Source organism: Mustela lutreola, chromosome 2, assembly GCF_030435805.1.
Source record: "Mustela lutreola isolate mMusLut2 chromosome 2, mMusLut2.pri, whole genome shotgun sequence".
Lineage (NCBI taxonomy): Eukaryota > Metazoa > Chordata > Mammalia > Carnivora > Mustelidae > Mustela > Mustela lutreola.
The window spans coordinates 116789166-116807428 of record NC_081291.1 but is presented as its reverse complement, the minus strand read 5'-3'; the positions used below and the strand labels follow the sequence as shown (position 1 = coordinate 116807428).

Genomic DNA, 18263 nt, shown 5'->3' with positions numbered 1-18263 from the left:
TTCAAAGTCAAGACAGTGCTATAATAGATCAAATTTTATACTCTCAGTGAGTTTAAGGAAAATATTTCTGAGTTAAGAATGACCCTGCAACTGCACTACAAAATAGATGTAGTGAAAAGAAGGGCCATCTGTACCCCAATGTTCATAGCAACAATGGTCACAGTTACCAAACTATGGAAAGAACCAAGATGCCCTTCAACAGATAAATGGATAAAGAAGATATGGTCCATATATACTATGGAGTATTGTGCCTCCATCGGAAAGGATGAATACCCAACTTTTGCATCAACATGGATGGGACTGGAGGAGATGATGCTGAGTGAAATAAGTCAAGCAAAGAGAGCCAATTATCATATGGTTTCACTTACTTGTGGAGCACAAGGAATAACATGCAGGAAATGGGGAGATGGAGAGGAGAAGTGAGTTGGGGGAAATCGGAGGGGGAGACAAACCATGAGAGACTGTGGACTCTGAGAAACAAACTAAGGGTTTTGGAGGGGAGTGGGTGGGGGGTTAGGTGAGCTGGCAGTGGGTATTATGTATTGCATGGAGCACTGGGTGTGGTGCCTAAACAATGACAAAATTATGGATCACTGACAAAATTTAAATTAAATTAAATTTTTTTAAAAAAGAATATTTTAGATTCAAAATAATCTCAATTCCATTCCTAATAGTAACAAAGACTTAGAAGACCTGGAAAAGAAGTCAGTGTCTCTTAGTACAAGAGGAGACATACAAATCAGTGGAAGAGAATTGAGAGTTCAGAAATAAATCCTGACAGAGCCAACTGATTTTCAGCACAGGTGTCAAAACAATTTAACGCAAGGGGAATTTTTCCAATAAATGGTGCTAAAATAACTGGATAGCTATATGCAAAAGAAAGAAAGAAGAAATTAGAGCCTTACCTAGAACCATATATAAAAATTAACTCAAGGTGGAACATAAATCTAAATTAAAGAGCTAAAACTATAAAAATTTCTAGAAAATAACACATGGAAAATCTTCATGACCCTGGGTTAGACAAAGTATTCTTAGTATGATTCATGAAAGAAAAAAATCAATAACCTGGAGGTCATCAAAATTCAAGACTTTGTACTTGAAAGAATAGTATCATGAAAATGAAATGATAAACTACAGATTGGGAGAAAATATTTGTATGGTAGACAAGGGTGTGCTGCACATGCCCAGTGTCTACTTCCTGATCCCTAGAACCTGAGTATATAACCTTACATGGCAAAGGGATTCTACAGATATAATTATTGGTAAAGAACTGAGGTGTGGAGATTATCCTTTATTGTCTAGATATTCCCAGCCTAATCGTATGAGTCCTTAAAAGAGGAGACCCTTTGCTAGTTATGGTGAAAGAGACATTGATAATGAAGAAACATCAGAGAGACACAACATGGCAAAGATGTGACCTATTGGTGATGATATGGCTTTGATGATGGAAGAAGGGGGCCAAGAATCAAGGAATTCTCTGGGCCATTACCTTGACTTACAACCAGCAAGAACATGAGGACCTTGGTCCCACAACACAAGATACTGAATTATGCCAACAACCTGAGTGAGCAGGAAACAGATTCTCCTGAAGAGCCATCAAAAGGAGTATGGCTTCAGACACCTGCATTTTAGGTAAGTGAGACCTACCCAGCAGACTTCTGACCTATTGATCTATAAGATAATAACACTGTGTCATTTAAACTGCTAAACTTGTGGTTATTTGTTAACAAAGCAAGAGAAAACCAATACAATTTGTAAATCAAATATCTAATGAAGTATTTGTAACCGGAGTCTAGGGAGAATTCTTGTGACTCAACCGTAAGAAGGCAAACGACTCAGTTTTTTAAATGGGCAAAAACTTGAGTGGCTATTTCACCAAAGAAGATATAGGAATGGCTAATACATATGTGAAAAGGTGTTCAATAGCATTAGTCATTAAAGAAATGCAAATAAAAATCACACTGATTTAAAAAAAAAAAAAACCCATAGTGAATGTGGTAGATTGTCTCTAAGTAATAGGTTGTCATTTCTGAGATTAAGTTACAAAAAGACTCAGATTCCTCTTGTTCAACCTCTCTTCCTCTCTCACTCGTTCATTCTGGTGGAAGCCAGCTGTCATGTGTGAGTGGCCCTTTGGTGAAGCCCACGTGGGAAAGAACTGAAGAAGAACTCTTTCAGCCAACAGCCAGTGAGGAGCTAAGACCCTCAGCCCAACAGACCACATGGAGCCGAATCCTATGAACGTGAATCAGGTTGGAAGCAGATCATCCCTTAGCCAAGCCTTGAGGTGGAAAGCGCCACAGAAAATACCTTGAAAGCAATCTTGTGTGGAATCTGCAACCAGAGAACCTACTTCACCCCACCTACATTCCTGACACAGAGACTGCCAGGTAAAAGAGGTTTGATTTTAAGCAGTTAAATTTGGGAGTAATTTGTTGTGTAGCTAGAGATAATGAAGACACACCCACTAGAATGACTATTACCAGAAAGACATCACTACGAGGTGTTGGTGATGATGTGGAGTAGCCAGAATCCTCAGCCATTGTTTGTGAAAATCTGAAACAGGACAGTACAGCTACTTTGGAAAACAGTGAGGCAGTTCCTTGAAAGGATAAGCTTATTGGTTAACCCAGCAATTTCACTCCAAGGAATCTACCTAAGAGAAATGAAGACATAAACCTTGTACACAAATATCCATAACAGTATTATTCATACTAGCTCATCAACTGATGAAGGGATAAAGAAAATGCAGTATGGATATGCACCATACTGTTCAGCAATAAAAATATTATTGGCAAATTGCTGAAGCATGCTACAATTCAAATGAACCTCAGAAACATCATGCAACCTGAAAAGAAGCCAGATCAGAAGATTATATATGATATGATGCTATTCATGGTAAATGTCCAGGAAAGGTAAATCCACGGAGACAGAAAGATTAGTGGTTGGCTAAGGCCAGGGGTGGTAGTGGGATAAAGCTGCAACAAAATATGAGGGAAATTTTCGGGGTGGTGACAAGTCTTAAAATTGACTCATGGGGATGGCTGTGCAACTATATACAGTGAACTGAATTATGCCTCATTAAAACTGTTTTTAAAAATGCCTAGAAATGAATTTATCAAGAAATGTATAAGACCTTTAAGAAAATAACTATACCATTTTATTGGAGAACATATAAAGTCTCTAAAAAGAGAGAGATTCCATGTTCCTGGATATAAACATTTTGTAACATAAAAATATAAACATTTCCCATATATATTATATATGAATTTCTAATTTCTAATCAGAACACTTGTGGTTCTATATTTTTAAAAAAATTACTGAACAGGAGTGCCTGGCTGCTCAGCTGGTAGAGCACATGACTCTTGATCTCAGGGTCTCGTAAGTTCGAGCCCAACATTGGGGTGGAGCCTACTTAAAAAAACAATAGTAATAAAAGCAAAAATAACTCAATAGAATGATTTTTTTTTCAACAGAATGATGATTCTAAGGTTTGCATGAAAGGATAAATGTGTATGAGAAATGTATCAAATAAGACATGATGTTAAACTTTCTTCAGAATATACTTAGATAAAATTCCTAAAAATCTGTTATAGCCTCGTGTAATGTTATCAGTCATAATTTCAAGATGTATGTCACAGAAATAACCAAATTCTCTTGTCAACTGCAATATAATAAACTCTCTTGTCAGTTGCATTATAATAAACGCATTATCAGATCTTCAAATAAAAAGAATGAATGTGGAACATTATATTACCAAAACTGCTGTCTACCTATGCCAGAAACTGTTTTTTTAAAAAGATTATTTATTTATTTATTTGACACAGAGAGAGAGACCACAAGCAGGCAGAGAGAGAGGGGGAAGCAGGCTCCCTGCTGAGCAGAGAGCCGGATGTGGGGTTCCATCCCAGGACCCTGAGATCATGACCTGAGCCAAAGGCAGAGGCTTAACCCACTGAGCCACCGAGGTGTCCCAGAAACTGTTTTGGTTTTTTTAAGTGCTACCATCTCTTCAAGAATACACCATTACATCAAAAATGTATACCTCAGTTAATTAGACAGAAAACCCACCAGAGGATATAAAGTAGTTTCAGTATAAAAAGGCATGTGCACATGAACCTGTCTGGCATTGATGTGTTACCACGTATGTAAGGGAGACTGAGTAAGGTCTGGATTGAATCACGTACACATGTAAATTTATCTTTGAGGCACTGCATAATCTCAAACTTTAAAAAAAAAATAATTATTTATTTATTTGACAGAGATCACAGGTAGGCAGAGAGGCAGGCGGAGAGAGAGGAAGGGAAGCAGGCTCCCTTCTGAGCACAGAGCCCGACGCAGGGCTCGATCCCAGGACCCTGGGACCGTGACCTGAGCCGAAGGCAGAGGCTTTAACCAACTGAGCCACCCAGGCGCCCTCAAACTTTCTTTAACCTAGGAGGCAACAATATTTCCTTAATGCCTGATGACTAAGTAGAATAAAAAATCATGGATTTTTAAATTAATGCTTTCCCATATGATGTTGAGAACAGGAAAGGAGGGGAACCCAATGGTTAGCTATATGGCCCCTGCTTGCCCTGCTATAGTTGGAAAGATATGAACTCTACCCAACAGGTTTCCAATGACTGGCTCAGTTATCCAATGTGTTAGCCTGATCCTCAATTTCTAGGAAGGCAAGTTCAGCAGAGAAGGACGGAGACCTTTCCAGGGCCTACAGCTGATTTCATTTCCTGGTGGTCCAAAAGGGAAGACAAGAGTGGTCAGTGAGGAGCTGAGGTGAGAGGGAACAAGTATGTGGAGGACAAAGTGCATGAGGAAAGGGGACTGAAGCACCAGTACTGTGGCATGAACAGGCAGCTGAGGCAGTCTGTTCGGGAACAGGGCACATCTTAGAGCTGGGTCTCTGTCCTTGTGACACTACCAGAATTCCCATCTGGTTAGGACAGATGGGAGTTATCCAAGGAATAGTACACATCAGAGTTATCCAAGGAATTCAAAAGATTCAGATGTGCGGGCCCCACTGTAGACCCAGCTCAGAATATTTCAGGGTGGGGCCTACACACAAGTATTTTTAAGACTTCAACATGTGATTTTGAGACATAGCTTCTCGAAAGTGTAAGAGCAGAGCATTAGGTCAGCGCTTGAGTCGAGGACAGCTGCAGCTCCTGGCAAACTTCGTCCGGGGCCAGACACAGAAGAGGAAGAAAGAAAAAAAAAAGAGAGAGAGAGAGAAAAGAAGAAAGGAAAGCCTGCTTAATGGTGTGCAGTAATAATTATTGCTGATCAGGATAATGCTTTTATCCTGGGGATACTCAGAATCTCTCGGACTGCAGGGCATTCTGGGAACTCCCCATGGCACCTGTCCAGACCAGTCCAGGGCCAAGCTGAGCCCATCCACTGGAGAGCTGGGATCTGGGCGCAAAAACAGATGCTTCTTCCCTGCTCAATTTCCTCTCTCTTTCCTGCCGAAGCTATAAAGGATGATATTACCTTACAAATCTGTTCTATTAGAACAAAATATATTCAGAATTTCCCCTTTGGGTCTACAGGTATGGTGTTTTCAATGTGTGCTTCTTACACACTGGATTGTTTTAACGTCTTGGTGGTTTTAAATTCACTCAGCTGTATCCACATAATAAGAGAGCCAGGTATGGGCAGGTCAGCACCAGGAAAATGAAAAGAGGAACTAATTAGTGATTCAAGTATGCTTATAATTGAATTCTTTCCTTGACCCATTCACATTTTTTTCTTTAATTCTTTGAAGTATTGTAAGGCAGGCAAATATTCAAGTTTTGACTTAAAAAAAAGAGAAATAAGTGAATCACCCTCCTAAAGGAAGAAAAGGAGGTGATTATTTTCCCACTTTCTGGGAAACTGACAGGAAAAGATTTTCTCTGCCTAGTTTAAAGAGAGGCACAACATGCAATTTACAGAAATGGTTACCTAAGACATGGAGGACGGTCTCTTCTCCAATTCTGACAAACAGTAAGTAAGCTGTGTTTGTCACAGAAGCTCTGCAAAGGACAGACAGGACAACTGTACTTTTTCAGTCTTGCAGGAGGTCACCCACAGAACTCAGGTATTACAAAAAAAAAGGCAGCTCAATTTAGACATGCGCTTAGGCCTTCTCTGGGAGGCAAGGTCACTCTGTTCTTGTGAAATGTGTGTATAAAGGTTCACAGAGAGCAAAAATAAATTTATAAAAAGCCAAAGATAAAATGGAAAGAAAGACGATGATACCATTAAGATTTGTTTAAAGTCACAAAATCAAAATGAACACACAGACCAAAGTCTGTAGGCAGAATTAGAATCACTAAAAATGGCTAACACCGTGCGGTAAGAGTAACAGAACCCGTGTTCATTACAGGGACAAAAACGGTGTTAGGTTCTGAGTCGAGGCCCCCAGGTGGATGTCTCCTGTGCCCCTCTTTGGATAACAGCACATGCTTTCAACTTCATGCCAGGAACGTGCACGTGGGAATGGGGAGTTCTTGCTCAGTTTGGGAATAAACAGGCTGCTGGCCAAATTCAAGTGCAAATAAATAGCATTTTACGGAACCCTCTCCTCCCCAGTTTAGCCAAAGCAATCTGGTTTGACCAAGTAATTCTAAATTGCTCTGCTAAATCCATTGCATTGCAGTAGTCTGAGGAGCTTCATATAACAAGAGTGTTAAGATGCATGACGCTAATTAACTTTCACAGTCAACTTTCCTCTCTGGGATGCATGTTAAATTGTAGAGAAATCGGCAACTTCCCAAATCTTCCCATGAATACATATACATGATGTATATTATGTGGGGTTTGAACTCATAACCCTGAAAACAAGACTTGAGCTGAGATCAAGAGTTGGATGCTCAACGGATTGAACCACCCAGATGCCCCTCAAGTCATATTTTTAGATACGTGCTAACTTCCCATAACCCCCTTCTACCCTAACTGCTTCCAAACTGCTGATTACAACACTGACTATTAGAAATTCCTTTCCTGGGGCGCCTGGGTGGCTCAGTGGATTAAGCCGCTGCCTTCGGCTCAGGTCATGATCTCAGGGTCCTGGGATCGAGTCCCACATCGGGCTCTCTGCTCAGCAGGGAGCCTGCTTCCCTCTCTCTCTACGTGCCTCTCTCCCTACTTGTGATCTCTGTCTGTCAAATAAATAAATAAAATCTTTAAAAAAAAAAAAAAAGAAATTCCTTTCCTTCTCTCCTTTCCTATTGGATATGGAAACTAATTAAGTTCCTTCATCTTTCCCTTGTTATTATTGTTTTACACATACACGCACACACATAAATGTATATAAATATCCTTATTATTATTTTTAAGTCCATATTTCAGCTGAAGAAGTTGATCGGGGGTTGGGGGTAGGACATAGGAATGGGGTGGGAATAGGCTTAATTAATGGAGTATTTTTACAAATAGGAAAGGAGAACCCAAATTTTACATGTATTTTAAAAATCGAAGTATAGGGGCACTGGGGTGGCTCAGTTGGCTAGGTAGGTGGCTCTTGATTTCAGTTCAGGCCAAGCTGGGCTCTGTGTTCAGTGGGGAGTCCGCTTGAGGATTCTTTCTCCCTCCCCCTCTGCCCCCACACACACACTCTCTCTCTAAAATAAATAAATACATTCTTTTTAAAAATTGAGGGATAATTCACATACCATAAAAGTCACCATTTTAAAGTTTACTGTTCAGTGGTTTTTAGTATACTCACAAATACCCATTATAAAATATAAATATTTATTTTAAAAATATTTTTGTGGAGCCTCTCCTTCAAGTCAATCCATCATTTTTGTTCTGGCAAATAACCACATACTAATAGCTATATTTAAAAGCAAATAAAGACTAGAAAGGAGAAGGAGGAGAAGGGAAGGAAAGCCTGGAACAAACAGAAAGGAAAAGCACAATGAAAATGAAAGGCAAGATAAATAAATCTGCCTACGCTGTACATTTTATAAGATAATAAATGGCAAATGTACATATGATTCTATGAGATAGACCTTTGTTGAGCTGCACTATTTCCCTACCTTGTATCTCTGGTATTTTCTTTTTACAAAGCAGCACCAAGGAGTCATAGAATTCCAAATAGTAGAACTCATTTTAAAAGCAACAACAGGGGCGCCTGGGTAGCTCAGTCAGTTAAGTGTCTGACTCTTTTTTGGCTCAGGTCACGATCTCAGGGTTATAAGAGTGAGCCCCTCCTCAGGCTCTGAGCTGGGAGTAGAGCTTGTTTGAGATTTTCTCTCTCCCTCTGCCCATCCCTGCTCCCAGCCTCATGTAGTCTCTCCCTCTCTCTCTAAGAAAAATAAGTAAGTAAAATCAAACAGTAAAATTCCCAGAGTTTCCCATGGGGATTCTAAGACTTAACCCCCAAAAGAGACATAGTGGAGCTTCCCAGGTTGTAGCAAGAACAAAAAACGAGCCCAACCCCTACAGTCTGTTTAGTCTCCGAACTGGGTTTGAAACCAACTAATTTTACGGAGTCTTTTCCTTTTCTTGATAAAGCCCAAAAAGCTGATTTGAAAGGTCTGTAGGAGGTCAAGACTATAGTCTAGGTCTCCTGACTTTGGTCCTAAGCCCCGTTCTACAGACTGCCCCTCTTCCACACTGACCAGACATCACTTTTTCCTTTGGGTAAATTTAACGACTCAGATATTAGGAAAAGATACACATTTTTTAAAAACTAGTATATATTTTTTAAGATTTTATTTCTTAAAATAAAAGTAGGCAGAGAGATCACAAGTAGGCAGAGAGGCAGGCAGAGAGAGAGTGGGGAAGCAGACTCCCCGCTGAGCAGAGAGCCTGATGCGGGGCTTGATTCCAGGACCCTGGGATCATGACCTGAGCTGAAGGTAGGAGCCCCAATAAACATTTTTTAAAATATTTATTTCTTTAAAAATATGCAATAATATTTCTTTACATGCGCAAGTTTGTGTACAGGGGGATGGTCAGAGGGAGAAGAAGAGAGAGAAAGAAGCAGGCTCCCTGTTGAGCTTGGAGCCCTCCTTGGAACTCTCAATCACACAACCCTGAGATCATGACCTGAGCTGAAATCAAGAGTCAGAAGCTTAACCAACTGAGTCACCGAGGCACCCCAAGATAAATAATTTTTTTAAGTCTTGGGGCATCTGGGTAGCTCAGTGTGTTAAAGCCTCTGCCTTTGGCTTGGGTCATGATCCTAGAGTCCTGGGATCGAGCCCCGTGTTGGGCTCTCCGCTGGACGGGAAGCCTACTTCCTACCCTCTCTCTCTTCCTGCCTCTCTGCCTACTTGTGATCTGTTAAATAAATAAATAAAATCTTTAAAAAAAAATTAAGTCTTCATTATGTGCCACCCAATACAACCACTGACAAAAATTTGTTTATTTCCTTATGTAAATATTCATATGAAGACACATCCAATTGTGCAATTTCCTATCTGGTTGTTTTCTATAATATTACATGTAAGCATTTTCCCAAGTTCTTCAACTTTCTTTAAAAAATGGAAGTTTTAGGGGCACCTGGGTGGCTCAGTGGCTTAAAGCCTTTGCCTTCGGCTCAGGTCACAGTTCCAAGGTCCTGGGATGGAGCCCCGCATCAGGCTCTCTGCTCATTAGGGAGCCTGCTTCCCTTTCTCTCTCTCTGCCTGCCTCTCTGCCTACCTGTGATCTCTGTCAAATAAATAAATAAAATATATTTTTTAAAAGTTTGAGATTATGCAGTGCCTCAAAGATAAATTTACATGTGTACGTGATTCAATCCAAACCTTACTCAGTCTCCCTTAAATATGTGGTAACACACCAATGCCAGACAGGTTCATGTGCACATGCCTTTTTATACTGAAACTACTTTATATCCTCTGGTGGGTTTTCTGTCTAATTAACTGAGGTGTACATTTTTGATGTAATGGTGTATTCTTGAAGAGATGGTAGCACTTAAAAAAAAAACAGTTTCTGGGAAACCTCGATGGCTCAGTGTGTTAAGCCTCTGCCTTTGGCTCAGGTCATCATCTCAGGGTCCTGGGATCAAGCCCCACATCCGGCTCTCTGCTCAGCAGGGAGCCTGCTTCTCCTTCTCTCTCTGCCTGCCTCTCTGCCTACTTGTGATCTCTCTCTCTCTGTCAAATAAATAAATGAAACCTTGAAAAAAAAAACAAAAAAAATTTAAAAAATATGGATGTTTTAATGGCTGAATGGGGTTGCTTCATTGTGATCTACCATCTTTTATGTAAACAATCCCCTAAAATGAGATTTTTGAGTTGTTCCCAATATTTAACAATGATATCCATACTATGGAATACTATTAAGTAATAAAAAAGAATGAAATATTATTACATGAAACAACATACATCATTTTCAAAGACATTATGCTAAGTGAAAGGAGTCAGACACAAAAGGCTACATGCTATATTGTGATTCCAACTATACGAAATTCTAAAAAAACAAAACTATAATAACAGAAAGTAAGTCAGTGGTTATCTGTGGCGAAGGGGAAGGGAAGAGAATCTGTATGAAAGAGGCATGAAAATACTTTTTTTTAGGGTAATAGAACTATATATTGATTGTGACAGTAGTTACACAACTATAGACAATTACAAAAATTCTTCAAACTCTACACTTGAAATGGGTGGATTTCATTGTGTATAAATTATACCCCAATAAAGCTTGAAGAAATGAAAACAGAAGCAAAGATTACTATGAAATTTCTTGAAAAAAAAAACCTCTTCATTTTTACATATTTCCTTTAAACTTTTGGCTATATTCATACTCTATACAGCTATAATTATAGAATCGATGTAAATTTATATTTTAGACATTTTATACACAATTTTACATATTTCTGTATAGTCTTCATAATTATGATTTAAAATAGTTATACATAATTATCCAAAGCCAAAAATCATTTCCCTACTGTTAACAGGTAAACTAACAAATTTTAAAGCAGAGGATTCCAAAAAAAAAAAAAAAAAGGCAGCTAATTTGCTAATTCCTCCTCAATATTTGGATGCCACCAAGTGGACAAACTGTGTAATGTGGCCGAGACCAAGTAAACCATTTTATAAATTCTATAAATTTAAAAAAAAATCAACTTAATGTTTAGTTTTCTCATTTAAAGATTATTTTTAAAGTCAGATTTTAAAAATTAAAACAGACCATTTACAATTTACTAGACTACAATCCTCATCTATCTCTTTTATTTACTTAACTCTCAAATCTTGATCTGGGGAAATCAGTTTAGGAAAAGAACTTCCTGTCGAGACCTAGTTCTTTACAAACTAAAGCCGTGGGTGTCAATGCTAGACATGGGTCTATCACAAGGCCCAAACCAAAAACTCGTGTATGGATCTCCAAACGCAAATAACCTTTGGTGTCAGCCAACCTAGTGACTTTTAACACGACAATAAAGCCTCCCGGGAGGTACGATGAAATTGATGACAAAAAGTTGGAGACAATTGTATGGAAGGCAGAGAAAGATACCAGGAGACTCATTCCCTTTTGGGCAAAGACTTGCTAATTCTCTTTATGAGTCACCAGGATTTTCGCCCCACAGTCCCTGGCCTCTCCAGTTCAAGCTTTTACAGTTGCATTGAAACCGCAACTGGCTAGAGCCACAAAAAGAAAGATTATTTCAGGGAAGTGTTTGGTCCCTGCCAGGGTCCACAAAAGAATGACTTTTTCAAAAGAATGCCTTTGAATGACACTGAGCCATTGCCTACCACCAAGCAGAAAGATGAACACGCAGCTCTACCTGTGACCCAACACTGCTCCCAATTATTTTTTCCAGCACTCTTTAACCCTCCCCATCTTGCTGCCAATCTCCAAAAAGTGAAAAGGAATAGTTGAAAAAAAGAAAAAGGGAAAACTCTAGGAGCGCCAGTCCCAAGAACTCTTAAAGGAATGCCATGAATCCACAAAGTAAGAAACCAGCCAGAGAAAGAAAAGATAGTTCACTGAGACCTAACTATGGTTTCATTGTGGCAAATTACAGAGGCTTGTTTCTTTCTCTTTTTTTTTTTTTTTCAAGATTTATTTTTTTATTTGAGAGAGAGTAGGGTGAGAGGCAGAGGGAGAGACTCTTCAAGCAGACTCCCTGCTGAGAGTGCAACCTGATCTCACAACCCTGAGATCATGACCTGAGCCAAACCAAGAGCTGGATATTCAACCAACTGAGCCACCCAGGCATCCTGGCTGGCTTGTTTCTATTTGCTGAAATGTTTGTTTGCTTGTTTCCTTCCTTCCTTCCTTTCTTTCTTCCTCTCCTTCTCTTTCTCTCTAAGATTTTATTCATTTATTTAACAGAGAAAGAGAGACAACTAGATCAGGAACACATGCAGGGGGAGTGAGAGAGGGAGAAGCAGACTTCCCGCTGAGCAGGAGCCTGATGTGGGGCTCGATCCCAGGAACCGGATCATGACCTAAGCCAAAGGCGGATGCTTAATGACTGAGCCACCCAGGCGCCCTGTTTGTTTTCATTTTTATTCTATTTCTTACAGAAAATACATTATTTCAATACAAATTCAAAAAGTACAAAAGGGTAAACAATGAAAAGTGTAAACAATGAAAAGTCTTCTTCCAACAGCTTCTCTGGCTGACCAGCCCTATTCCTAGAGGCAACCATTAATCATTTCTTGTGAATCTTTACAGAAATATCTCATGTGTAGATGAACAGTTACATATGTACACTCTCCCCATATAGACATTCAGTCCCATTCCCCTTTCCTTTTTGCATAAATGGTGAACCACTATACACAATGATGTATAGGGTTTTTTTTAAAATTTTTTATTTATTTTTATGAGAGAGAAAGAGAGAGAGCACAAGATGGGGGAGAGTCAGAGGGAAAAGCAGACTTCTTGCTGAGCAGGGAGCCTGATGCTTGATCCAGGATCAAGACCTGAGCCGAAGGCAGACACTTAACCAACTGAGCCACACAAGGCCCCTGATTTGTAGTGCTTTTCACCTAATAATACAATTTGTCAGAGCATTCATAACATATCAATATGTAGAGTTTCCTATTCATTTTAAACCTTTATCATATTCTATCACATGGATATACCATAAGATATTTAAGGAATCCCTTATTAAAATGAAAGCTTACCAGAGGAATGTTGAAAAAGAAAGCCAAAGTTGGTGGCATCACAATTCCAGACTTCAAGCTCTATTACAAAGCTGTAATCATCAAGACAGTATGGTACTGGCACAAAATCAGACACATAGATCAATGGAACAGAATAGAGAGCCCAGAAATAGACCCTCAACTCTATGGTCAACTAATACTCGACAAAACAGGAAAGAATGTCCAATAAAAAAAGACAGTTTCTTCAACAAATGGGGTTGGGAAAATTGGACAGCCACATGCAGAAGAATGAAACTGAACTATTTCCTTACACCACACACAAAAATAGACTCAAAATGGATGAAAGATCTCAATGTGAAACAGGAATCCATCAAAATCCTTGAGGAGAACACAGGCAGCAACCTCTTTGACTTCAGCTGCAGCAACTTCTTCCAAGAAACATCACCAAAGGCAAGGGAAGCAAGGGCAAAAATGAACTACTGGGACTTCATCAAGATCAAAGCTTTTGCACAGCAAAGGAAATAGTCAACAAAACCAAAGACAACTAACAGAATGGCAGAAGATATTCACAATGACATATCAGATAAAGGGCTAGTATCCAAAATCTATAAAGAACTTATCAAACTCAACACCCAAAGAACAAATAATCCAATCAAGAAATGGGCAGAAGACATGAACAGACATTTCTGCAAAGAAGACATCCAGATGGCCAATAGACACATGAAAAAGTGCTCCACATCACTTGGCATCAGGAAAAATCAAATCAAAACCACAATGAGATACCACCTCACACCAGTCAGAATGGCTAAAATTAACCAGTCAGGAAACGACAGATGCTGGTGAGGATGTGGAGAAAGGGGAACCCTCCTACACTGTTGGTGGGAACGCATGCTGGTGCAGCCACTCTGGAAAACAGCATGGAGGTTCCTTAAAAGCTGAAAATAGAGCTACCCTACAACCCAGCAATTACACTACTGGGTATTTACCCTAAAGATACAAATATAGTGATCCGAAGGGGGGCACGTGCACCCAAATGTTTATGGAGCAATGTCCACAATAGCCAAACTATGGAAAGAACCTAGATGTCCATCAACAGATAAATGGATAAAGAGATCTCACACACACACACACACACACACACACACACACAGGAATACTATGCAGCCATCAAAAGAAATGGAATCTTGCCATTTTCAACAACGTGGATGGAACTAGAGGGTATCATGTTGAGCGAAATAAGTCAATCAGAGAAAGACAATTATCATATGATCTCCCTGATATGAGGAATTTGAGAGGCAGGGTTGGGAGTTTGGGGGGCAGGGGAAAAAATGCAACAAGATGGGATCAGGAGAGAGACAAACCATAAAAGACTCTTAATCTCACAAAACAAACTGAGGGTTGCTGGGGGAGGGAGAGGGTGGTCAGGTTATGGACATTGGGGAGGGTATGTGCTATTGTGAGGGCTATGAATTGTGTAAGCTTGACGATTCACAGACTTGACCCCTGGGACAAATAATACATTATATGTTAATAAAAATAATTAACAAAAAAAAATTTTTTTAAATGAAAGCTTAGCTTCCTTCCAATCTTGTTATTTTCATTATATTCTTCTTACCAGAAATTTTCTGGACTAATTCGATTGCTTCCTCAACTGGGTCTGAGTTCACCATTTTGTCTAGAATACCCAGCTTGAGTGCTTCATCTGCCGAAATATGTCTTCCTAAAACAAAACAATACAAAGAACAATGTGAGGTTAAAGCAAAAGCATGACTCTCTCTAGTAGGAAGGTTATCTGTCCTAGGTACAAACATCTGTTATTAAATGAAATAAATAAGCAACACACTGACTTTTATGGTAGAAAGGTCACTGTATAAGTAACCAGAAAACTTAATTCAAGCTTCTACTACTGTTTGTGTGATGGTCAAGAATTGTACGGAAACCCCACTTCCCTCTAGGCAAATGGGAATAATTATGCTTACCTCGGTAATTCTGAGTATCAAGTGAGAATAATACATTTTCTTTATATTCCATAAATCACTATACAAGTATTTTGTAAACTATACATCTCTAAAGAAGAAATTATTGATTTTTGAGAATAATAATATAACAGCAGCAAAGCAGCCATACCTCTCTTCCACCAATACATACCGACATACATACCAACGCTGATTACAAAAAAAAAAAAAAAAAAAAAAAAAAAAAGACAGCCCTGAAACAAGAATATAGTTGGGTAAACAGAAAAATTATTAAGTCGGTGCTGTTTATGTTATAATCAAAATTACACGGGGCGCCTGGGTGGCTCAGTGGGTTAAGCCGCTGCCTTCGGCTCAGGTCATGATCTCAAGGTCCTGGGATCAAGTCCCGCATCGGGCTCTCTGCTCGGCAGGGAGCCTGCTTCCTCCTCTCTCTCTCTCTGCCTGCGTCTCTGCCTACTTGTGATCTCTCTCTGTCAAATAAATAAATAAAATCTTTAAAAAAAAAAAAATTACACTGGCTAAACGGGGCGGACGTCTGTCATTTTTTGCCTAGTCAGCAACTTTGTGGAGTTCCTATAAAGTGAGTTTTAGAGTCCTGCCTTTTACTACAGCAGCTAAAAGGGAAGCAGAAGTGATCAGACAATTGTTCCTTCAGATCCGTTCAGAGAGAGTGTGGCCCATGATCCCAAGTTTGGTGAAAGCAGGGCTCGGAAGTGGGGTGTTAGCCTGCAGTAAGGACACAAAGCAGCAGCTAGCGACATCTAGTGTCTGATGGCAGTGGTAGCAGGAGCATCTACCGTCAGGCGGTGTCCTGAGTTCTTCACCAGGTATAAATATGTAATTTAATCTGAATATTCTGAAGCAGCAGGTTAAGGGATACGAGGACCCCTTATCACAGAGTCAGAAGAAAGGAGACAGTAACACCTTACTTGCTTTCTTGCCAGTACCATCTTGCCTTGTGGAAAGTGATCATCAAATCAGTCTTGAGGGCAACAATGCCACAGTTCATACAGCATTAGTGGATATCATCTTTGAGACAAACCCTCCATTCTGGGTTCTTAGTAGTGCTTCAGAGAGTTACAAATGGGTTTTCTTGATCAGATAGACAGTTCAGTGATTTCTGGCAGGGGCCACTCTGCAACATTATTTAGGCGATATTCTAGAAGTGCCTTTGAAAACAGGCTCCCTGATTTCCTCCTGGGGTGAGGAGTGGATGAGTGGCTGCAGGTGTCAAGTCTCCTGTGTGTAAGGTCACTGGGGCATGGGGTGGGGAGAGATGCCTGAGTAGCTCAGATGGTTGGGCGGCTGCCTCTGGCTTGGGTCATAATTTCCAGGTCCAGGGATCAAGCCCTGTGTCAGGTTCCCAGCTCAGCAAGGACTCTGCTTCTCCTTCTCCCTCTGCCTCTCCCACTGCTTGTGCTTTCTCTGTCTCTCTCTCAAATGAATAAATTAAAGAATCTTTTAAAAGAAATAAAGTGTTAACTCCATTGTTGGTGTTACGATTCCAGATATCAGCTTAGGCTATATTTAGTAAGCCTTTTTTAATGTTTCCCTGACTCATTCTTAACTTTACAAGGGAGTCTAAAGTGGAGACCCTAAAAAAACAAAACAAAACAAAACAAAAAAATAACACTTGGGTAAGGCGTGAGTGAATCAGCCTGCCCAGGTTAAGGGCACCAATGGCAGACAAAATGAAAAATGGAAACCTAGTACAAAAAGGTTCTTTGGGGCAAGTGTGTAGGTACTGTGAGCTAGCCAGGAGGTGCAAATTTCTTCAGCTGTAATGATTGCTTTCAGCCTGGATTTCACACAAGTGGAGGTGTAGCACGACTGTTCTTACAAAGTCAGTGAGATTCTGGGTTCTTTGATTCTGTTTCGAGGGCCTAAAGACCCAGCTCTGCATGTATAACCCGAATATTCAGGCTCAAACTTAAACTTGCTTTTTCTCTTGCTGCCCTCAATGTAGACAACAACCAAGGTCCAAGGGACTTTAATGAGACCCTTGCCAAGAGCTACTATAAGGAGACCCAGGGTAACTGAAGCTGAGACTTCTCTTCTCCAAAGTGGGGAATCTTGATTGTTTCCAGTGTTCTTCATGGCTTCTTTTCCAATCGTTAGAAAATCTTTTTCTACATGGAATCCTTTCCAATGTCATTCTTAAGGTCCCCCTAAAATTGTACAATTTTAAAAGAGGTATATGATTCTGATGTTAGTTTTCTTCTAATTCACTGTGACCTTTTCTATGCAAATCAAAATCCATCATATCCTTACTGTTCGTACTTCTTCTCTTCATCAAGTTAAAAATAGTGGTATTTCTATAAGCAGCAGTGCTTTAGAAAAGGCAATCCTTGTTCACTTCATTTTTGTCAAAGAAGCCAGATTTCTTCCTGATTTCTCCCAAGATATGCTTGCTTTTGAAACTTAATGATGGTAACAGAGACACAAGATTCCTCAGTATTCCCCCAATGCTTCAATTTTCGTAAACCTTAGACTTTACAGACTCATTTCACACTATTACAATTTCCCCCATATTTTATTTGCTTTACTTCCTTTCTATTTGATCTTTCGCAGAATGAACGGCTTACGCTACTTTGAATTCTATAGTATATTGGATTGTAAGCACCCTCTTATGAATTTTACATTAGATAGTTAACATACTGTACATTCTTAAGAATATACTTATCATACTGTTGTAACTTAAGACAATTTCTAATTTAATTTATTGAAAATCAAGAAATTTAATACTTTTAGTTTTTCTAGCTACCCTTTCATACTCTGTACAGATTTATAACCCCTCCCCAGCATTTAAAAGAAAAAAGGCAGCATTTTTTAGGCACATAGACTCATACTATTTTCTAATTTGGATCATGTACACAGTTTTGTATGGTGGCTTCTGTGTCAGAAAAAAAAATAATGGATTTCAATTAGCAGTTCCCAAACTTTTTAAGCTTAGGACCATTTTGCACTCCTAAAGATAATGGAGGACTCCAAAAAGCCTTTGCTTATGTAGATCGTTTCTATCAATATTTACTGTATTAGAAATTAAAACTGAAAACTTTCAAAATGTTTCTTCATTAAATCACTTTAAAACAATAAGGATAGGGCACCTGGGTGGCACAGTTGGTTAAGCATCTGCCTTCAGCTCAGGTCATGATCCCAGGGTCCTGGGGTCATGCCCCGAATCAGGCTCTCTGCTCACCAGGGAATCTGCTTCACACCTCTCCCTCTCCCCCTGCTTGTGCTC

General features: G+C 39.6%; 1 protein-coding gene across 8 annotated transcripts in view; it reads right to left on the bottom strand.

The window, feature by feature from the left end:
• The window catches only part of EHHADH (enoyl-CoA hydratase and 3-hydroxyacyl CoA dehydrogenase), a 49399-nt gene that overhangs the window by 10451 nt on the left and 20685 nt on the right, over positions 1-18263 (bottom strand). For all 8 annotated transcript variants that reach the window (XM_059163242.1, XM_059163244.1, XM_059163246.1 and 5 more), the window contains one exon: positions 14659-14763. In XM_059163242.1, the coding sequence (XP_059019225.1) occupies positions 14659-14763 (105 nt within the window). The remainder of the gene's footprint in view (positions 1-14658; positions 14764-18263) is intronic.